The 24,968-nt window shown below is 31.2% G+C and overlaps 1 protein-coding gene across 1 annotated transcript in view; it reads left to right on the top strand.

The window, feature by feature from the left end:
- Nucleotides 1-24,968, top strand: part of LOC143056550 (arf-GAP with coiled-coil, ANK repeat and PH domain-containing protein 2-like) — a 75,002-nt gene that overhangs the window by 3,903 nt on the left and 46,131 nt on the right. The window contains exons 2-11 of the mRNA XM_076229642.1: nt 6,442-6,499; nt 8,456-8,514; nt 9,384-9,444; nt 10,014-10,031; nt 12,323-12,376; nt 13,796-13,854; nt 15,373-15,556; nt 16,048-16,092; nt 17,138-17,233; nt 21,814-21,888. Coding sequence (XP_076085757.1) covers nt 6,442-6,499; nt 8,456-8,514; nt 9,384-9,444; nt 10,014-10,031; nt 12,323-12,376; nt 13,796-13,854; nt 15,373-15,556; nt 16,048-16,092; nt 17,138-17,233; nt 21,814-21,888 — 709 coding nt within the window. The remainder of the gene's footprint in view (nt 1-6,441; nt 6,500-8,455; nt 8,515-9,383; nt 9,445-10,013; nt 10,032-12,322; nt 12,377-13,795; nt 13,855-15,372; nt 15,557-16,047; nt 16,093-17,137; nt 17,234-21,813; nt 21,889-24,968) is intronic.

The raw sequence follows: 24,968 nt of genomic DNA, 5'->3' as shown, positions 1-24,968 counted from the left end.
GTTATGAGTTACAATTTATGACTAAAATTAGCAAAGACCCATCAAAACAACATTTGATACAAAAATTTAACAATACTTTTAGATATTTGGATGATATATTGGCTCTAAATAATGACGACTTCAGTATGTATACTAAAGAAATTTATCCTGTAGAACTTACTTTAAATAAAGCTAATGATAACAATGACCACTGCCCTTTCCTCGATCTTGATATCTATATCATAAACGGGAAGCTTAATACAAAAATTTATGATAAAAGAGATGATTTTTCATTTCCTATTGTTAATTATCCATTTTTAGATGGCGACGTTCCCTTGTCACCATCTTATGGTGTTTATATATCTCAACTTGTACGATTCGCTCGTGTATGTAACAATGTATTAGATTTTAGCGAGAGAAATTTATGTATTACTGAAAAATTATTACACCAGGGTTTTCGATATCACAAACTGGTCAAAACATTTACTAAATTTTTTCACCGGTATAAGGAAATAATTCGTAAATATAGCTCAACATGCAGACATCTTATACGTTCAGGTATTTCACATCCAAAATTTTATGGAAATATTCTTTATAAAGCACAAAAATGTCAGTATTCTCCTCAGAAACTAACAAAACCTTTAAATAGACTTATTAAAAGGGGATATAGTTACGATACTGTTGTCATGTCATTAAAGATTGCATATTTTGGCTTTAACATTGATTCACTGATAGGGTCTTTGCATCGGAACTAAACACATTTATTTCTAAAAATCAGTTGTTGGCATGACACGGGTTATGTTCTTCTCATATATTTTATGATAGTATGATACTAAACCCCTAACGGGAGGGATTGTACCTGATATTCATATGATGAAGACATAATCTTTCAATCAGTTTAATTGAGGTCTGGAGCTGGCATGTCAGTTAACTGCTAGTAGTCTGTTGTTATTTATGTATTATTGTCATTTTATTTATTTTCTTTTGTTACATCTTTTGACATCAGACTCGGACTTCTCTTGAACTGAATTTTAATGTGCGTATTGTTATTCTTTTACTTTTCTACATTGGCTAGAGGTATAGGGGGAGGGTTGAGATCTCATAAACATGTTTAACCCCGCCGCAATTTTGCGCCTGTCCCAAGTCAGGAGCCTCTGGCCTTTGTTAGTCTTGTATGATTTTAAATTTTAGTTTCTTGTGTATAATTCGGAGTTTAGTATGACGTCCATTATCACTGTACTATTATGCATATTTTAGGGGCCAGCTAAAGGACACCTACGGGTGCGGGAATTCTCGCTACATTGAAGACCCATTGGTTGCCTTCGGCTGTTGTTTGCTCTATGGTCGGGTGGTTGTCGCTTTGACATATTCACCATTTCCTTTCTCAATTTTATAGATCTATGCATTGTTATAATCAAGGGAGGAATGAAAAACCTGAATTGCTCTGCTTACTTATTATCAGAATTAACTTTTGTATAAATTTATGGAATCAATTTAAGAGAAAATGGCCTTGGTTTCATGGATCACAATTGTACAGATTCTTAAAATATGACAGCAAACAGTGGCGGATCCAGAACTTTTTGTAAGTGGGGGCCCGCTGACTGACCTAAGGGGAGCCCGCTCCAGTCACGCTTCAATGGTTCCCTATATAATCAACCAAATTTTTCCCATGAAAGGGAGGGCCCGGGCCCCATAGCCCCCATTACTACATCTATATACCATTTAAGGAAACTTTCCTATATATGAGGATAAATTTTCCAATATTTCTCCGAGTTTCTTGAGTATGAAAATATCTTCAGAAGACATACATGTAAGCCAAATAAATTGTGATTTAATATCTAAACCACTAAAATTTTTAAACCGTTGTTTTATTTCATTTAAAAAGTTTAAGACGAATATTTGAAAGTTTGTGGCACTGAAGAAGAAAATGAATTTCGTACCACACAATTTTCAGATACGTTTTGACACTGTCAGATTTTTGTACCTTCCCCTCTCAATCTCTAAATCGTAAATTACATGTATAAATTGAATATCTTTGTAATGGATACATGTCATATTCAAAACTTCATAAATCTAACCTGTTCTATATAAAATACAAAAAATGCTGCTAAAATATAATCTTATACATGTTATACAAATTCTAAAAGGTAAAGATAGAAATAGGAAGATTTGGTGTGAGTGCCAATGAGACAACTCTCCATCCAAATAACAATTTATAAAAGTAAACCATTATAGGTCAACTATACCAGAAAAATATTTGGTTCAGAAACATATTTGAATCAGTCCTAGAAGAAAGATGATGTATATAAAAAAAATTGAGAAAGGAAATGGGGAACGTGTCAAAGGGACAACAACCCGACCATAGAGCAGACAACAGCAGAAGGCCACCAATGGGTCTTAAATGTAGCGAAAAACTCCTGCACCCGGAGGCGTCCTTCAGCCTGCCCCTTAAAAAATAAGTATACTAGTACAGTGATAATGGACGTCATACTAAACTCTGAATTATACACAAGAAACTAAAATTTAAATTATCATAGACTAACAAAGGCCAGAGGCTCCTGACTTGGGACAGGCGCAAAATTGTATATTTATGTGTTTTTTAAGATAACTTCCATTCATGCTTATCGTTATTTTAACAAATACAAAAGGTAGGTTATAGGTTATTAAAAAAAGAAGTTGTACATATAACAGTAAACAAAAGATGTAAAAAGTGAGTAGTATAAGTGTAGTAGGAAGTTGAGGAAATGGTATGGTATGGGCCGTATCCTGTTAGATACTATACATATAAACTATTTATATTGCTACAACTAAAGCCAGGATTACAAATAAATAAGTTAATGGTCAATATTGACAGCTAAAAATATTTTCCATTCATTTTGAAAAATATATAACTTAGTTAAAAAGGATAGGGGTTGAATAAGCATGAAACCTTTCAAAGATACAGACTACATTCATGTACTTTGGATATACTATATATATATAACCATTTATCTAGCAATCAGTCAACTATTGTACACAAATAATTTTTGCTTTATTTGTATCTTTTCAAATAAAGTCTCCTGTTATTCACTTCCATGTTGAGCAAACTGTAATGTGAATATTTCTACTGGGATAACAGTTAATTTTGGGGTTCTCTAGATCTCCACTATCCATGTTTACATTTGAACTTTTGATTTCTTTCAAAAATCAGACAACTTTTTGGATTTAAACATCTAAATCTAAATTTGCCAGGCATGCCAGGGGTAAATTACAAGATAATAACAATATATGTACATAATTGGAAATATGAAATTTATTTGTACTCGCTGCAAAACAGGAGAAAAGCTTTTCAAAGTCTGCACCATACAAAATTTGTTTTATGTTGAGCTAAATTGGTTCATCTTTACCCACGAAAACCATGAAAATATGTATTTTCCATGACACAGTACATGTACATGATTTTGTTGAAAGCAACTGAAAATAGTGGGACAGACATGACAGACATTGAGTATATTTTTATGCACATTTTATATCCCACAATTATGACAGGCATTAAGCTTTTGTTTCACATTTCAATACTTATTTTTGAAATAAACAGATAAATCAACAATATCCTTATGAGGGATTAAATATCTGCATTAAAATTTGAAATGATGAAAGCAAAGCTCTCTGATGATGTATAGGTTATTTACCGGTGATTTTTTTAATGACTATACCGGTAGCTGGATAAAAATATAAAGTTGTATTGCAAAGGGATATTCATTAATGTTCTAATATGAATTGGATAAATATTGGGAAAGTATCAATGTTTAAGTTCAGGTAAAATATTAAAAGAAGAAGAAGAAGTGTTAATGGTGCAATTTGTATAAGAACAACCTTTATATTATCTGTGCCTAATGTTTTGTCTTGTAAGAAATTAAAACAAATATATGTATCAAATTTCCAGACTCTATTCACAGATACAAAAAGTACATTCCATAGTTGAAGTTGGTTGCTGTCTGTCTTATTTTTTTTTTGCAAAATTTGGGCTGTTAGTTTTCTCTTTCAAATTGTTTCTCATTTGTCGTGCCGGACCCATTTATAGCCTGAGATACATTGAATACAATAAATGGGTTTGTTCATTGTTGAAGCCTTTAGTCGTTTACATCCCTTTTATTTGGTCTATGGTAGATAGCTACATGTATCTCAATGGCATTCAAACCACTCTCCAATAAATGTAAACAAACTATGTATACCTCAAGTTTCATTTTGCATTACAATTCACAATTTCCTGAAAATTTAGTTTTGAAAGATAGTAATTAACAGAAGATGGGATGAAAGAATATTGTATGTTTGCCAAGTTATTAGAAACATGTTCTTCACAGTACTCCATCTGTTTCTATTATAACATGCATGCTTGTAGTAAATATTCTCCAGGTATTGTTGATATACAGTCTGGCAGCTTCTAAAAGAAATTTCAGGTGCAAATCGTTGTTTAAAAATCTGGTTTATCTTAGATCTATTTTTGATAGATCAGTGGAGGAGTAATTATAGGAAGAATTCTCTCTTGAGTTGTCAAGTGTATTTTAACATTGATTTGTTAGTTATACAATATGTGTAAAGTAAATAATGGCTTCAGTTTTTTCTGTGCTTTTAATTATTTGTAACAAAGTCAAAGTCTATAGAGGAATAATAAGGAATTAAATTATGTTCATAGTACTCAACTTAAGTTTAGTTTCTACAGTAGCTGCAGTATAGGGTGTGAAAACTCCAAACTCCCACATACATATATATGTTTTTGCTTCTTGTCAAATATATTTTGATTAAAAACAAGAGCTGTTATAGTGTTTTAAAAAACTGTTAATATAAACATTACATGAAATATATCTTTAGTTTTAATTTCTAAAAAATAACAAGAAAAAAGATAATTTGGAATAATTCCCTCACTGCACAAAGATTAAGATCTTGATTACTAATTGTTTTCCATTCTGAAATACAGATGTGTTAGAATTTTATAATTAAGTGTTGAAAACAAGGGCTTACTTTGGTTTATCCAGGTTTGTTTGTCTTTCTTGTGTTAATCTACGTGTACACATGTAAAACATTAATATTTGTAATAACACATGTTAATCAGTTGTTTGTTACTATTGGTGGTCAATTCCAATTAGTAAAATTATCTCAGAATTTTCTTTCTACTTTGTCTTAAGATTAATACACCTTATCGCTAATCCAGGCTGACCCAGCCGCTTGAACTGTTGACGTCAACAACAATTACTTTTCCATTGTGGCGTCACATATTTTGTTTTATGACGTCAAAATTTTACCTGTGTGATATCCAGTAATAGCGGACAAATAGTGATAAGGTGTATTGATGACCACTATAAATCATCAAAAAACAACTGAAGAAGCAGTGAACTTAGATCATTTTTTAGTATTCAACTTTGACCCCATATAATTTCCATAATTATAGATCTTCAGTCTTTGAATATAAATAAAATCCAAATCTTAATTTTACGAAGAAAATTAGCTAGATTGATTGGCCTATAGAGACTTGGATGAGGATGAAGACTGCAACTTCTCCATTTGTTGCATTTACTGTATAACTGTATTGTGAGTTAACAGAGGAAAAAAAATAGATTCTGGAAATCATTTGCACTTTCAGAAAAGGGAATTTCTTTTTATGACGGAAAAGTCTCATTACACATTCTTCTTGGCACTCCTTTCATAAAGGTTAAAATCCTTTACAGCCGATTCCATTGAGTGAAGGCAAAGGTTATTTCTTAAGTTAGCTTGCTTGCTTGCTAGCTTATCAATGAATTCATTATTAGGTAAGGGTATACTTCCCTCCATTCCATGTAGCCAAATCCTACAGACAGATAGATTGGTTATCTGTCGAACTAAGTCTCCTCTTAAAGGAGGATAGTTTACCTTTAACCTAATAATGACTTCATGGTTCAGCTAACAAACAAGCTAACCAAAGATATTAGCTGTGCCTACACACTCAATGGAATCAGCTGTAAATTTGAGAAAAAGCATTCTGTTAGTTAAAGTGGCTTGGAGTATACTCTATCTTTTCATTCATGTTTAGTATGGCCTTCCTCAAAAGATTATATCCACAATTATTTAATTAAAATGAAAGGAGATGTTTCTGTTCTAATCTTACAAGTTTTAGTGAGAACTTCAGCAGTGAGCTTACATACTGTTTGTGCTATTAAAACAGTATGTTATAATTACTACCCAATTACCAGTTGAAATCAAAGAAATGAAAATTTCCTGTCATTAATTGAAATTTCAACTATACAGTAACTTACATACATGTACATGTATACAAGTGTAAGAACATTGTCAGATATTTAAAATATTTCTTCGTACAGAAGTTTAATTTTTTAAAACAATATAAGGGATTTATATAAGGAGACTATAGTGTATTTCTATAATATTATTGTTTGTCCAATTGATATAACATTTTAAAGCATGAAGACTGATATAGTATTTCTATTTCAGGTCGTCCCTAGATTCAGCTGAACAAGACATAGAACATCTAGAGGCCAAGTTAGAGAGAGTAAGATATATGTAGAGATGTACATAGATTAGGAAAACAATATTTTTAATAGTTTAATGAAAATAATGCACTATTATATCCCTAAGGCAGATTTTACAGTATTGTGTTCTGTCTCCTACTTTCATGTTGCTAATGTGACGGAGACAAAAATGAGTAACGTTAGCGACATTTGGACATGTCACATGAGCAACAACATCTTTAAAAGTTTAAATGTATGCACACAGTGATGTTTAATATATGCCTGGAGTAATAAAATTGTACAGTCTGGTTTAGAATTTCTAAATATACAGAATGTCATTTGCAGGTGTACTTTATATCAAATGAATACACAAGAAACCAAAAAATTAGTAACGTTAGCGACATTTGGACATGTCACATGAGCAACAACATCTTTAAAAGTTAAAATGTATGCACACAGTGATGTTTAAAATATGCCTGGAGTAATAAAATTGTACAGTCTGGTTTAGAATTTCTAAATATACAGAATGTCATTTGCAGGTGTACTTTATATCAAATGAATACACAAGAAACCAATTCGTAATAGTAACATTAGCAACATCTACTATCATGACATTATGTTTTGTTGCGAACGTCTTTTTGATGGACGGAATACATTTAAGGTCCTCTTGTAACGATATTACATACAACTTACCTTCTTTGCTTCCCCATCATGTGAAGGAACTGACTCCGAATCTATTTCTGCAAAGGGCGATATCGTAACTCCTATACAGGAGAGTTACAGATATAAATATATGTTGCTCACGTGACACTGATTTGGACGGAAACCTCGAACAGTAACGTTCGCAAAAAATAAAACAGCCAATGATATTGATTCCTCAAGTCCTTTGACCCCCTTACGTCATCCAAATTTAATATGATTGCTATTTTCAATTATTTATAAAACCCGGGATAAAAATAACTACAATGGGCTGTCTGAGAACTAACAAGAAAATTGCGATCGTGACATACCACAATGGACGGAAAAGACGTGACGTTAGCAACAATATTATTAAATTACCTTTTTTAGCCTTTACCAATAAAAATCTGCCTTAAAGTTATGATTAAAACACAAAAGAAGACTTTTTATTAAAATATAAGTCCATGTTATTAGGCTCCACTTATAAATAATACTTCAAAATTCCACTCCAAATAAGCTGGATGTCAGTAAAGTAGGTCATGATGTCTATTCCATGTCCAATATTTTGAAATTGAAAACCCTCTAATTCTAACATAAAACACAAACACAGAGTAATTTTTATTTTTATTTACTCAGAAAGACACATTTTATTCAATAACATAATGCATTACTCCATTACACAGTCTGTTTCACAGTTTCAGCAATTGCTTTTTTGATGGATACAAAAAACAATAATTCCTTCTTATTGTAAAATCTGCCCTAAGGAGTTGATGGCAAATATGAAAACAAAATAAGATTACATAATACATCATAAAAATATTAAAAAAGGACATCATTCATATATGTACATATCATGCAGTTGTTGAATCCACTCTCCTCAGTGATAATGATCAGGACTAATAAGGGGAGCATCCTCTATATTTACTTATATGTACATTAGAAATAAAGGAGCTAGTGGTATAGGATAATATCAATGAGATAGCTACACAATTGTTTTACTAAACATACTGTGGATTCATTTATTCCTGTGTACCAATTTTCGGAGACAAATAACAAATCTGCCTGTAGGATCTGGCTACTTCTAAAGGAGGGTGTTATACCTTACCTAATGATGACTTCTGGTTCAGCTAGCAAGCAAGCTAACCAAAGAAATTACCTTTGCCTACACACTCAATGGAATTGGCTGTAATGTATATGCTAGCAAGGTTTTTTTTCCAGATTTTATGATTCACTAAACATGATTATACATTTACAAGCCTGGCATTATGTGATCTATGGGCACTTTTACTTGTTTACATGCTATACATTTTATTTTACAGCTAGTAAAAGTATGCAACATTATGATAGAGACAGGAAAGACCTTTAAAAAAGCTAGCAGGTATGGTTTCAATTTATACTGGCCTGTACACTAGGATGGGGTGTGGTGTAAGGGATGGAATTGACATTAAAAAAGATACCCGGCGGAGTTTTTGAATAAGAAAATATGGCAGTCTTTTCAATAAGATTTCGAACCTGCAGAACTGAAGTTAAATTTAAAGAAAATTCTATTAGATTCAATTGGCCTGTAGAAATGGGTTTTTCATGCCCAACAGCATTTTAAAAAGCCTTGGCTTGTGGTCCTGTGACTGAGCATGTAGAGTGTATTGTGGTCCTGTGACTGAGCATGTAGAGTGTATGGTATTATTGCCAATGAGACAACTATCCACCAAAGGATGTAAACAACTGCAGGTCATCATTGTACAGTCTTTAAAAATGATCAAAACCCTTACTGCCTAGAAAGCTATAAAAGTTCCAAAAGGTCCAAGAATAACAAAATGTAAAACAATATTAAAAATAGAATATTAGCAACCAAGATTGCAAAAGCATATTCTGGTTTAAGAGAGAGCCATATCTCTTGCACATAAAAGACACCCATGTAGATTTCAAAAAAGAGCAGGGTTATGCCGCTACAAGGCAGAACTCTCAACCGCAAAGTGGAAAGGGATTAATATAAGTTGCAATAACTTGTTTCCCACTCCATTATTTATATAAATATGTTTAAATAAAAAAAAATCTCTGGTTAGGTTTCTCTCCTGGAATTCCCTTGATCAACCACAGTACATGTTGTTGTCTTTTTCATACTAACATAGCATACAACAAAAGTTTACATCTTGCAAAAAAGTTTGTATTCAATGCAAAGTTTTACAATTTAAATTTGGGGTTAAACTTGTGTCATTTAAACATAATCAATATTCTTTTTTATTTTAGTGATTTTATAGTTGGTGTAAGGGACTTAGCATCCTATTTCAAAACAGACGACTTGCTAAATGTAAGTATACATTACTATTTCATTCTAGATTGGTCTATAAAACTTGACAAATTAGTAAAGTAAAGTGATTATACAGTGTTCTCTCTAGGGCCTTAAAGCACTGTGGTACCATGGTGCTATCTAGGATGACTATATTATAGAATGTATAGCCATGGTGCTCATTTTTTGAAAAAAACAATGCTTTGTTATAAATGTCCATGGTGTTTTTTGAAAATTCTTGGGAGAACATAAACAGAAATCTGAAAAACGATATGCATTATAAAAAAAACCCAATAAGATGCCAACAACCATCATGGTCACCATGTGTATACAAACATTCCAAAATGGTCAATAAAAACCGGACAAACTTAAATAGATTTGACAAATCCTTTTCCTGTTAAATGTCTGTTTATTCTTTTGCTCTATGCACTGACTGAGATTTTTTTCCCAACAAACACACAAAAACGTAATATTATATGTCAATTAAAACAAAAGGAATTAACATACAGATAGCGATAGGAATCAAACATATTCCAGCTTGTGTATTGTTAATAATTGTACTATATATATGACCTTTATATGACCTTCAGGACGACACTAAAGTATCCGTAAGTACTAACCCCTCCGATGGCATTTAATTGTTGTTTGAATCACACTTTATAGTTTTCTCACAATGATATAAGGCATGTTGATTTATTAATTATAATACCTACTTTGATATATGGTTTCTTGGTCTTTGATGGTTTCTGTATAGGAAGAGAAATAAATCTAATTTCCAATCAACTTAAAAAAAAATCTTATTTTAGATGTCAAATAACTCTTTGAGAAATAACATAATTGTCTTGATAAACTTTTTGTTTTATTAATGTTTATTTTTGGAGAAAATTTCTAATGAGCTTTAAAAATTGTAAAAATGTATGTGTTTGAGTATAATTAAGAATTGGTGCACTGTAATTAAGAGTAACTAATTTTAACTTCCTGTTATTTCTTAATTATCTGGATAACTTGCAATATATAACTGGACAAACTCAGTATTGAGTTATCTCCCATTTCACTGGGCTCATAGATTCAGATAATACAAATGCTTTCTCTCTAACATGTCTATAATTTAAAAAGAGAATGAAACAGCATGTCAAACAGAAAATCTTGTTTGTTTAAATTCATGCAAATTCAGTTTATTTGAAGGGACAGTATTACTGAACTTCATTTATATGAAATTTTTTTTCACATATTAATAAGTCCACAACTTTTGATTTTCTAATAACAACATTATTTTCATTACTGAACAAATTTATTGTTGTCCATCCAAAATTGAATTCATATTTTATTATAACACTTATCGTTTCAAATTGATTTAAAAATGTTTTTTTTCATGCTCTAACATTGTTTTTTTGTCTAAAACATGTAACTAATGTTGTTGGTCAAAAATAAAATTTCTACCTACCTACCCAAGCCTACGTGGCATGGACAGGCAATATTAAACAAAGAATTTGTTTTATCGTCCTTCCCTTTGCCTATATCACTCTGCTCTGTTGCTCCGTAATTCTCGTATCAAGACTTCAAAACAAGACCAGGCATTATCAGCGACGTCACAATGTGAGAGGAGAAGTTATCAGCGACGTCACAATGCGAGAGGGAGACGCTATCAAGCTTGCATTTGTCAAGCATAAAACTGTCTTAGGGAGAAAGAAACGACCAGTAATAGAACGATAAAAAGATAATCGGGTTTTCTTCGTATAGATATCGTAAAAGATCAGCCGCTCGACACAATGTAAAACTTTTTAGCTCGTTCGCTAGGCTCACTCGCCAAAAAGGTTCACATTGTGGCTGGCGGCTGATATTTTACGATATCAATGTGTAGAAAACCCGATAATCTATACAAGGATGGTCTTAAGGTCTGTTATATACGTGCTGATAATTACAAGATAAAAGTGATAAAATTTACACAATAAAATTAAATAATTTTTGTTCTGAATTTATATGATAATATAGATTTTGATTTTCTAGCTATCAAAATTACAATGTACAAGAATTAGTGATATGAAAATACATGTTATATATCCTAATCTACATATGCATAACATTCTGCATGTTTTTACACCATACACATTTAATTTGCCTCACCAAATTATGTCTTTGTAGGGAATTGACAATTTTATTTCATTTGCATCCATTTATTGATTTCTTCCACCTTATATGGGTTAACATACTGAAAAAAGGGGGAACATTTTGAATCAATTAATTATGAATTCCTTTTTTGCATGTTGAAAGTGATCTTTGATATTAATAAACCTGAGAACTTGTGACTAAACCAAGCACATTTGTATACAGAATAGTCAATTTTTATTTAAGCATGACAGTCACACTTTTCTTTTGACACCAAGCATGCATGGAAAAAAACCACCCAAATTTCTTATTTTCTTGTCAGTGACTTAAACTTTTCAGCCAAAACAAAATTAAATCATTGCATATTTATTGAATTAATTTCCATGCAACATATATAGTACTGTTAAAGGGTTCATTTTTCTCTCAGTTTGAATTTCATGATTTCAAGGGACAAACTTAAGCCAGTTCCTGAGGTTTCAAATTCATGTATTTCTTGTCTCATTTTACATTCTGCTTTGAATATCAAATTACCACAAGGGGTGAAAAAAAAACTTCTTCATTACTGTAGAGTAATTCATCTTAATTTGTTCAACTAATTTATTTTCTTATATTAAGATTTGTTTTCCATTTCAGCTAAGCTATTTAAATTCTGCATTTTGATGAATTGGTTAGAAAAATATTCTTTTCTTAAAATTTTCATAATTTGATATTGTAACTTTGTGTTGTTAAAATATTGAAGTTGTTAAATAATCAATAAACTAATGATACAGAATGGTATATTTATATTTTACAGAACTGTTTGTCGAAGTTTGCCCATGAAATGACGGAGATGCTGAAATACTTCACAGTATGTACTAAATCCTATATTATAAGACATTTAGTGCTGTAGGCTAAAGTAACTCACATAAAAACCTGATAAGTTATTTTGTGTGATGATGCAATCATATTTCAGAAGTTAAATAGATATGAATAATGTGGATTCACTTATTTTTGTCGGTATCAATTTTCGTGGATGAAGGAAAACTAGCATGTTCGTGGATATTTTAATTTTGTTGTTTTACTGAAGTTTGCATACAATACTGTAGGACATTTGTCATTCGTTTCCATTTAATATCCTGATTTACCTACACTGATAAAAAACAACGAAAATTGGTATGCACCAAATAATAATGAATTCATAGTATGTTATCTTCTCAATGCCATGTATGTTTTCCTTTTATGCAAAGTCAGATAGTAAGCTGATTCAATAATATTATAGTCAGCTACCTCTACAAAAGTGTTTTAAAAGAAATTTCATCCAATATATACACAATTTCTTGAATAGCTCCTACTATTTAATCGGTGTCGCTTTTTTTTCCTTGGCAAAATTGTTTTTAAAACTGAAAAAGTAAAAATGGCTTTGTACTGAAATCAGCTGACTTAAAATAAATATATGCCATTGTTGAAAAAATATGATTGGTGTTTTGCACAATGAAAATATAAGCTGATTATTTTTTCTTAAAAGCCTGTTATTTAGAATATTTCAATAAGAGATGAGGGGTGTGCATCAATGAGACCAAAACCCAATGACACATATAACCCAATCAAATGACATGTCTAATAATAATCTCTTATACGTAAGCAATACAACTTATAGAACATAAATATTACAAATATTTAATTACATCTGTGAAATATATATAATACATTTAAACAATCAGTCATCAAATAATAAAATAAGTTAGTATACCCATATAACAGTACAGCAGAGTATGATAAAATATAAGATATTATGCATTTATAAATGATTTTAATTACGTGCCTTCTCGGCCAGAAATAAATACTTCTCTAAATTGTTAAGTTCCTTAACATGTAGAAGCTAGAGATGCTTTTCCAATTTTATACAGAAGGGGAGACAACCAGGAAACATAACATATAGTCTTAGTCTACAAACATATACTACACAATATTTGGCTTTTTACTTACTGTAAATCAACTAATTTTTTTGAGCAATTTCTTTTTGTTTCCTTCATAAGTAGAAGAATTAGGCGAATGTAAAGCGTTGACAAAAATTAAACTAGGATCTACTATATCTACAGATTTTAAAAATCACAGAATTAAATTGCCAGGAATGAGATAGAATTGGCAAAACGAAAAATAGAGTATCTGTGAAAATAAGTTGGTTAACAGTATTTATGGTTGTTGTTTATTATTTTGAAATGGGTAAACAAATACTTGTTTTGTTCAATTTCCGTCTTTTATAAGTCTACTTTTATTTTCTTTGTAGATATTGTTAGATCAAGCTAATAGATCTGTTTGCCAGAATATACAGAAATTAATTAAAACGTATGTTTGAGATAACTAATGGATCTCTTGTACCCAGTTTTGATGAGGGAATCAGTGATGATTAGTTTTATATAAATAAATAAAGTATTGTTGATGCAAATTCAATAGATGGGAAGTTAAAAGTCAATTTGAGGTGTTAAAGAGTAAAATTTTCTTTAAAGAAAGTTATGTATAAGCACCATGTCTGCCAGAGATATGAGTAATGTATAAAGTTGTATTAGCTTTTGATATATTTTAAATTCACTTGTGGTATCTAATAAGAGGTAATTGAGTATTTCATCTAAAACAATTTTCCATCAAGAATGTGAATTTTCATATAAATATTTTACTTAGTGATTTATGAATATAATAGAGTAAACTTCTATGAAATATTGTCCATTATTTCACATTTGCCTCACAATTTGACAGAATCATTCAGGTTTCACAGACTCTTCTTGGTTTCAAATGTCAACACAAATTTGTAAAGTTCACAACTTGGTCATGTTTTTTTGGTCTTATTTGTAAAATTATAATGTAACTGTTAAAATAATGTTCCAAAACTGAAATTACAGGATACAAAATATTTCCTCTTTTATTATGAATAACTTCTCTCAAAATAGCACATTTCCAGAATTATGAAATACTTTTGAATAACAGAACCAGTTTAAAATTCAGATATAATAGTATTATTGAAAATTACAGTTTATTTCTTGTTTCTTGCTAAAATTACTGTTCTTTTATTGAAAAAAAAACTGAAACTTCAGGTTACAAAATACTTCCTTTCTTGAATTTTTTATACAAAAATACCTCTCAAAATAGCACATTTCTGATAATCATGAAATAAATTTAAATAACAATATTTGTTTAAAGTTCAGAGTTTATAGTATTATTGAAATAAACAGTTTATTTCTTGTTAAGGAAGTACACAGATTAGAGGGAAGTTTAAAGATTAACTTTTTTTTACCGTTAGACAGATAAATGATAAGCTGTATATAGATTATCTTGTTTTGTTACAATTATCAGTGTAAGTTACATAGTGTTTCCATTAATATAATAACAAAAATATTTAAGTGGTACTTTGTTATACACAAGGATGAAAATAATTAGTTGATATAATCTTATTCATCTTAACAGAGTTACAAAGTGAAGGATTTTACACCTTTTGTACAAATTTGGTATAAGTTTTTAATAGGAATATTCTGTTCAAGAGAAAAGTGAGGATAAGTTGATAGATTGATTGATGTTTAACGCCACTTTAAAAATGTTTGTGCTATTTGATGTCAATCACTTTTGATTGGTGGAGGAAGCTGTAGTAATGAGAGAAAACCACTGACCTTTGGTAGGAAATCTGACAGTCCTAGTCAATTAGGATTTGAGTTGAGCGCTCCTGTCTTGTTTGCGATACAAACTCATAACCACAGTGTTTACAGGGTTGTGATAAATAGCTTGACTACTTTAAAACCACTCGGCCACTGCAGCATTTGAAAAGTGAGGAATAACCTGTTCCATTATTCATGACTTACTACTTTATTTTTCCAGGGATATAAAGAAAGTGAAAGATTCCAGGAAGGATTTTGAGAAAATTAGTGACGATTTAGATTCCGCGCTAAATCGTAATTCTAATGTTCCCCGTACTAAAGTACAGGAGTGTGAAGAAGCTAAAAATATACTGACCTCTAAAAGGTCAGGTTTCGCTCATGCTTCCCTAGACTATGTTTTTCAAGTAAGATTTACAAAGTTTTTAATTTTATACGTAGAAACCAAGCAAACAGGATAAAATACACAAGTGAATCAAACTTATATACTTAAAATACAGTATTTAACAATGTATGTACTTCATCTGATAGAAATCAATGATAGAATTTTAAATGTGTATGCCAGTATAATATCACATAAAAACAGTTTGACATCTAGCTATGATCAATTGTTCCTTGTTTAAGGTTATAATTCTGTAAATAAAAACTGCAATTTTCAATAGAAAGTCCTGTTATGGTTTAAACTATGCCACTTTTACTATGAAGTTTTGAAAAAATTATATTCTAGAATGGAAAGTTGATTAGAATTTCTTTTATTATTGACGAAATGCATCCTTAGAGTTGACTTGTGGCAGGCTGATGTCTTCCCAAAAGAATGAATTTATGTTTTGTTATAAGTAATAAAAACTTTGCTGTGTGACAGATTATATAGATCTTGATGTTCTTATATATATTACAGATAAATGTTCTCCATTCAAAGAAGAGATTTGATGTTTTAGAAACTGTAAGTATAACATGAGTTATCTCCCATATTACTTGAATAAGACAGTTATTGAGATTTCTCAAATAATCAGATATCTGCTACACAAATATATCAGTTATAGTAGTTTTATACCAAAACATTAAAATATATAAGCAAATTAGATAGGAATATTCATGAAAATTGCGTCAGAACCATGCACAATCAAATATTTTCAATGTTTTTCTGACAGGAATTGAACCCAAAAGTAACACAATAAATATTTCAGACAAGAATTTTTTATTTTTAAAAAAAATGAAAATGAAAAGAAACTATTTATTAAATTTAGAATTGTTAGTTATTTTCAATTTTAATGTGAATTAAATGCCTTTATAATTCCAACATAAATTACTCAATTTGTTAGAAAAAATGAGAGTGAAAATATCATCTAGTCATTGGCATATTCAATTGATATTTCTTTTTTTGTATAATGTGAAAAAAATTAATAAATAGCTATCTAGTTTTCCAAGCAGACTTGCCTTTTAGAGATGATGATTGACATTGTTATGAATCCTTTATATACACCTAATAGTTTGTTTTTGTAATCGGAAGTATGTTTGTTAGGTCCCTAGGCAAATCATAAACTTTGACATTGATTTAAGGTGGTACCTAACACTACAGGGAGATAACTCTGTAAAATCAGCTAACGTTTTAATTACATTGTGTTGTTAAGGGAATATTAAGCTTCTCAATGATCAAAATTGGTGTTTGTCAATCTGCTATACAATAATGTATAACCAGTGTAAATTTTCTGATAAAACGGTTGGTTCAAATATTTTGAAATTTTTATATTTTTGCCAAAGGGTCAAAGTAAATAATTTGTCAAAATTTTATGAAAATTAAACGAGCCAAATTTATTTTAGTTGAAGTGTTGGGTACCACCTTAAGTGAAATTTGTTATCATTTGGAAGGATTGCAAAAAAAACAACGTCGCAATAATTTCTGAATTTACAGTAAATTGACATAATTTTCAATATGAGTAAAGATGACTGTAAACAATTATGAAATTTTCTTTTTTATTCTTTTACAGATGTTATCATTCATGCATGCCCATAGTACATATTTTCATCAAGGTCATGACCTGTTTAATGAATTTGACCCAGAAATGAAAAGTATAACTGGACAGGTATGTAAAGAAATAGAGAAGCTGAATAGAAAAAAAATCATGTTATGTTATGGGGACAAAAGGGGAATGGAATAAGATTTTAAACAACTAACTCATTTGCTGAAGAAAATTATTTTAAACAAAAGTTCACCAAATAATACACAACAATCTAATTATTTAGCCACTGTACATTAAGCAAGCAACAATAAATCAATAATTGATGTAACTACACAAATACAACTGTCTTCATATTTATAAAAAAGAAGATGTGGTATGATTGCCTATGAGGTAACTCTCCACAAGAGACCAATTGATCATGATATTAACAACTATAGGTACCGTACGGCCTTCATCAATGAACAAAGCCCATACTGCAAAGTCAGCTCTAAAAGCCAGGAAATGACATGTAAAACAAATCAAAGGTGTAAGAGTGGGGGTGATGAAAGAAAATAAAAACAACTAATATCTATTATTTTTATACGACCGCAAAATTTGAAAAAATTTTCGTCGTATATTGCTATCACGTTGGCGTCGTCGTCGTCGTCCGAATACTTTTAGTTTTCGCACTCTAACTTTAGTAAAAGTGAATGGAAATCTATGGAATTTTAACACAAGGTTTATGACCACAAAAGGAAGGTTGGTATTGATTTTGGGAGTTTTGGTCCCAACATTTTAGGAATTAGGGGCCAAAAAGGGCCCAAATAAGCATTTTCTTGGTTTTCGCACTATAACCAGGGATCTCCATGGCCTGTTTAACGATGGCGCCCCGCCATCGTTCAAATGTCTTGCGCCATCATCAATGACTCGCCCCATTGTTAAATTGTCTTGCGCCATCGTTAAATTGTCTTGCGCCATCGTTCAAAACTTCATTGTTTTTTGTAGCCCGACGCCATTTTTTTCCCAATTATAATCAAATGCATGTAATTGCATAACCCTTAGGCTTTTTATGTTATAATCCAATACAGTTCTAAGTTTAACGCCTGAGGAATATCCGGATAAGATCGCTAATCACTTGTACCTGAGCTTGTACAGGTAGATCAACAAACCAGACAGGAGAATACTATTTGAGGATAGACGATCCATTTGTCGAATTAATCAACTAAGTTTCAGCAAATGATTATGATAATTTAGATTAGATAAATAAATTAATAATCCAGTTACAAAGAAAACAGTTTAACAAGTCGAACACGTGCTTTATTTTGACTTACGCAATCAGCATCCCCCTTTTTTAAGAAGTACAAAATAAGACGCTAAACAGTATATATATATATATGTCATCACAAATAACTCGAGTACTGCTGTAACGATAATTTAGAATTACTTTAAAAGTTTAAAAGTAAAAACTTAAATATTTCCTGTAAAGAAATATCGTATAGTAATTCCGAATTCATTTCGTATATTACAATCAAATTGATACATCCGCGTTTGCGGTTTCTATTCAGACTCGAAAGATGCATGTTGCACAGCATCAATTTGCCAGATAAAGTCATTAAAAACCTTTTCATTTGTCAACGTTTGCTTTACAAATCTCTTTAACCTTTAACATAACCCGTTCGAATCGTTTTGTTGTTGCTGCAAATCAGCCATACCGGTAATGGGTTCTGATTTTGACAGTGTCCATGAAAAATAAGCTCCACATCGTATGATTTTTAACCCCCATAACAATTACCAAAAATACAAGAAATCTACATGGGGACCTTCATGACAGCTTTTGGTCATTCTCGACTAAGGGGGAACCATGAAGACTTGGCATTTGAATGGTTTAAAACGGCAATAAATGAAAATATTGATACTTCTAATTCTATAATGAAAATTCAAATAAATATCATTTAAATAAGCAATGAATTAGCAAGTTCACCATTCCTTGTATGGAGGGATAAAATACTTCCGATCGCACTACACTGTACAGCGTAGACACGGTTTGTAATGGTGAAAGTTCCTCCATCGTTCAATTTTCATCCATGGAGATCCCTGTATAACTTTAGTTTAAGTTAATAGAAATCTATGAAATTTTGACACAAGGTTTATGACCACAAAAGAACGGTTGGGATTGATTTTGGGATTTTGGGTTTCAACAGTTTAGGAATTAGGGGCCAAAAAAGGGCCCAAATAAGCATTATTCTTGGTTTTCGCACAATAACTTTAGTTTAAGTAAATAGAAATTAATGAAATTTAAACTTTAACACAATGTTAATGACTACAAAAGGAAGGTTGGTATTGATTTTGGGAGTTTAGGTCCCAACAGTTTAGGAATTAGGGGCCAAAAAGGGACCCAAATAAGCATTTTTCTTGGTTTTTGCACCATAACGTTAGTATAAGTAAATAGAAATCTATGAAATTTAAACACAAGGTTTATGACCATAATAGGAAGGTTGGTATTGATTTTGGGAGTTTTGGTCCCAACAGAATAAGGGGCCCAAAGGGTCCAAAATTAAACTTTGTTTGATTTCATCAAAATTGAATAATTGGGGTTCTTTGATATGCCGAATCTAACTGTCATGACTGTGTATGTAGATTCTTAACTTTTGGTCCCGTTTTCAAATTGGTCTACATTAAGGTCCAAAGGGTCCAAAATTAAACTTAGTTTGATTTTGACAAAAAATGAATCAGTTAGGTTCTTTGATATGCTGAATCTAAAAATGTACTTAGATTCTTGATTATTGGCCCAGTTTTCAAGTTGGTCCAAATCGGGGTCCAAAATTAAACTTTGTTTGATTTCATCAAAAATTGAATAAATGGGGTTCTTTGATATACCAAATCTAACTGTGTATGTAGATTCTTCATTTTTGGTCCTGTTTTCAAATTGGTCTACACTAAAGTCCAAAGGGTCCAAAATTCAACTTAGTCTGATTTTAACAAAAATTGAAATCTTGGGGTTCTTTGATATGCTGAATCCAAAAATGTACTTAGATTTTTTATTATGGGCCCAGTTTTCAAGTTGGTCCAAATCAAGATCTAAAATTATTATATTAAGTATTGTGCAATAGCAAGTCTTTTCAATTGCACAGTATTGCGCAATGGTAAGAAATATCTAATTGCACAACATTGTGAAATAGCAAATTTTTTTTTAATTAGAGTTATCTTTCTTTGTCCAGAATAGTAAGCAAGAAATATCTAATTGCAAAATATTGTGCAATAGCAAGATTTTTTTTTAATTGGAGTTATCTTTCTTTGTCCAGAATCAACTAAAATCTTTGTTATATACAATATACAATGTATATTCACTTTTTACTACCAACTGATAAATTAAAATAATCTTTACCATTCAGTGATAACAAGCAGTTTTTTTACATCTTAATATTTTATGATGTATTTAAATGAGTAGTTATTGATGCAAACTCCATTAGAAATTTTAATTGAGATTATTTTTGGAATAAGGGAAAGGGGGATGTGATTAAAAAAATTGGGTTCAATTTTTCTCATTTGAAATTTCATAAATAAAAAAGAAAATTTCTTCAAACATTTTTTTGAGAGGATTAATATTCAACAGCATAGTGAATTGCTCTAAGAGAAAACAAAAATTTTAAGTTCATTAGAACACATTCATTCTGTGTCAGAAACCTATGCTGTGTCAACTATTTAATCACAATCCAAATTTAGAGCTGAATCCAGCTTGAATGTTGTGTCCATACTTGCCCCAACCGTTCAGGGTTCAACCTCTGCGGTCGTATAAAGCTACGCCCTGCGGAGCATCTGGTTTATTCTAAATTTAGAAAGAAAAAAAAATGTTTACCCCCCCCCCCCCAAAAAAAAAAAAGCCATGCCCCATTTTTTTTATAAAGCTCCCCTTAAAAAAAACTTTTTTTGAATGTTTTCTAATAGGGAAAATATATGTTTGGGTGGGGGTGCCATATGGAACTCTTTCCATCAAAGGAGAAAACAAAGAATACTGAAATAAATATTGAATGATATATTTTAAAGGCACTAAATTTTTGTATTTTAACTTCAAATGTATAAAAGTATAATAAACCTTTGAATATTGTATATAGTTGATGTAATATATATAAGGTATACACCCCAAGACCCTGCTGGACAGAGCCAAAGTATACACCCCAAGACCCTGCTGGACAGAGCTGAAGGTTGCCAGCCATGAAAAGGAAATAGTTTTATGTTAGTTTTACAATTATTTTTTCAAGATAGAATTTATTAAACAATTCTTAAGAATCCACCTCTTGCCCTGTTGTGATTCATTCAGAATATTGAATTATAATTTAATTTTGGTTGGAACGCGTCTTCTGATTGGCTGACGTTATTTTGTTATCAGCCCATAGACATAATTTAGTCATGTGAGCGTGACGTCATCAACGTTTTTTCATGGTTTTCTACGGTTTGAAATGGAATTTAGAATTTAATTATAAGAAATGACTGTAATATTTTTTCTGTCTATTCGAAATAACAAAAAAAATGTGATGCACACTGTTAAATAACCCGCTATGCGCGTTATTCAGTGTGCACCAAATTTTTTATGTTATTTCTTCATAGACAGAAAAAATATTACAGTCATTCCTTAAGTAACATTTAACCTGGCCGCTAAAGGAAAGCAAGCCATGGCTATATTATCCTATAATAAGTATATTGACAATTATAATGTTAATTTTCAGGTAGATGAGTTGAGAGATAAAGCTAAGCAGGAGAGAAGAGAAATGGAAGAACGTCACACTCTAGTCCAGAAAAAAGTAAGTCCAATTTCATTTTACATTTCTGTGAATAGTATGTTTTTGTGTAATTTTAAATATATTTAATGTACATACAACCATGTATGACCGATAACCTTGTGTAAAAGTAAAACTTCCCTCCCTACCATCCCACATTCCTTTTGTTGAAATATTAATAGTTCCTATGCAAACCTGACATCTTTTAGTTGTACTTAATTATTCTTTAAAACTTTTGAAAGATCACTGTCATGCATTGAATTATTTATTACCTCCCTTTGAATATAAGTGGACGTAATGAGAAATAAAGAAGCAGAAATAAGTTGTTAATCATTACTTATTTCTCAGTGTATCAGAAATTTATTAGAAACTGTTTTGAACAAATTGAAGACAAACAAATACATCTAGAAATATTAATGTTGTCTGCTCTATGGTTGGGTTGTTGTCGCTTTGACACGTTCCCTATTTCCTTTCTCAATTTTAGAGTTTGATATATGAGTTGGTTTTCCCTGTTAATGAGGAATTCTCTGTTTATATTATGACTGTTTAGAGCCGAAAATGTGCATTGCATATAACAGTGTTTGTAATAATTATAGATTATCGTTGATCATCTAAACGAGATTGATTTTCTCGCTTGATCCAGGACTGCGAAAGCGAGAAAGGCAATTGAGTTGAGATGACCAATGATAATCTGTTTATCGCTATTTTACCTATGACGATGTTGTCAATTTCGTTAACAACGCCACTAACTGCTTAGTTTCTAGCGATAATTTTCCATCTCAAGCGAGTAGCATGATATGAAAAATATAACAGAAAAACATCAAAGGAAAAATGCACAAAAAAGCGATAAATATTAATACATGTTAGTTGTGTTACTTTCCCACTTGTTTAGTGAAATTGTGATATTGACATTGTTTATGCTACACTTAGGGGCATTATGTTTTTTTCAGTCTGTATGTCAGTTCTGTTCTGCTTCAGGATAAAGTTTTTGGTTTGTTCAGCTTGTTTGTTTACTGTATCCCTGCTCTTCTAATGAAAACTGCAGATACCAGTTTATGCTCAGGAAAACAATCTGAAAAAAACTTCAATGATATTTCCATAACTTTTTATCTTATTTTTTTGACTTGATTGTTGAGATGATAAATAATTTAAAGTGATTTCATGCTTTACAAACAGAAAACAGGAAAGGTTGGTATGTATAAAGTTTATATTGTGTCATACAACCTGCTTTTTATACCCTATGCTTTCTAAAGGGGACAATAGTGATGGGGGAATGGTTATTTAGAATGACGTACTGTTTCATTTAAGCATTGCCAACTGCTCCTGAACAGCAGGGATTTCTACCAATGGCTGGTTGTTCTCTCCTTGACCTGCAGCTTCCTCCACCAATAAAAACTGACCACCATAAAATACCATATAGTGTTGAAAGTTGAGATAAACTGACCGCCATAAAATACCATATAGTGTTGAAAGTGGAGATAAACTGACCGCCATAAAATACCATATAGTGTTGAAAGTTGAGAAAAACTGACCGCCATAAAATACCATATAGTGTTGAAAGTTGAGATAAACTGACCGCCATAAAATACCATATAGTGTTGAAAGTTGAGATAAACTGACCGCCATAAAATACCATATAGTGTTGAAAGTTGAGATACACTGACCGCCATAAATACCATATAGTGTTGAAAGTGGAGATAAACACTAGAAAATCAATCAATCAATCTGAACTGCAGTGCCTGAAATTTGTGAAAATTTTAACTGTCTCTTACTGACATGATGTAAAATGGTGGCTCCTATTTCATATCTTCTGCTCCTTAATTTTAGGGGTTTACTTTACAATTAATGGAAATCGTTATATCTGCATGATATAGTACACATTTTTATCTGCTTCTCTTTCTAAGCCTTTCATCATAATTCAATGAAACTTCCTCAGAATCGTTATTCTAATATGCCATCGTTCACCTCCTGTTTGACTTTTTGGTTCAAATTATTTTTAAGGTTTCCCTTAGCAAATATGAACCTTGCCATTGTTTTATCTGAAGTTTAACCCTTTTGTATTTACAACTCCTCCTAACCCTATTATTCCAATTTATTGAAACTTTTTTTACACAATTTTTACCTTATAATGATTTGCACTTCTTGTTTTGTTATTTGTTTCAAATCTTTTTTTGGGTTTAACCATAGGAGATCACAGACATTGCAAAGGACATTTTTTTATCATTGTTACATCCTTGCTTACTGTAAATGAATAATGGATTATGGTTCCAAGGGAAACAGTAGTTCCAAATAAAATAATAGTCTTTTGTCCAGTGTCTCGGGATGTCTCTTGTATTTCTTATTATTGGGTGAACTCATTGACAAATACCAAACAAATCTTTTTATTCAAGCAGCTTGAAAGTAAGAACCTGAAGATCAGCATTGAAGTTTAACAAGTGAAAGATGGTTATAGCTGTTTTGTCAGATCTTCCAACAAACAACTTTTAATTGATACACATGCCATCATTTAAGTAATATGCATGCATGAGCAATGATTTTTTGAACTTTCAAGTCTTTTGGAGTAACTACTAAATTTTCAGAGATGCGGTATGCATATGCTATGATTGCCAATGAGACACATATCCTCCAAAGACAGAATAACAAAGATGTAAGCAAATCTAGATAATTGTACAACATTCAATAATGACTAAAGCCCATACCGTATAGGCAGCTATAAAAGGCTCCGACATTACACAATGTAAAACAAATCAAACTAAAGCCCATACCGTATAGGCAGCTATAAAAGGCTCTGACATGACACAATGTAAAACATATCAAACTAAAGCCCATACCGTATAGGCAGCTATAAAAGGCTCCGACATTACACAATGTAAAACAAATCAAACTAAAGCCCATACCGTATAGGCAGCTATAAAAGGCTCTGACATGACACAATGTAAAACATATCAAACTAAAGCCCATACCGTATAGGCAGCTATAAAAGGCTCCGACATTACACAATGTAAAACAAATCAAACTAAAGCCCATACCGTATAGGCAGCTATAAAAGGCTCTGACATGACACAATGTAAAACATATCAAACTAAAGCCCATACCGTATAGGC

Source organism: Mytilus galloprovincialis, chromosome 13 (genome assembly GCF_965363235.1).
Source record: "Mytilus galloprovincialis chromosome 13, xbMytGall1.hap1.1, whole genome shotgun sequence".
Taxonomy (NCBI): domain Eukaryota; kingdom Metazoa; phylum Mollusca; class Bivalvia; order Mytilida; family Mytilidae; genus Mytilus; species Mytilus galloprovincialis.
Note: the sequence above shows the minus strand (reverse complement) of the source record. Positions and strands in the feature narration are given on the sequence as shown.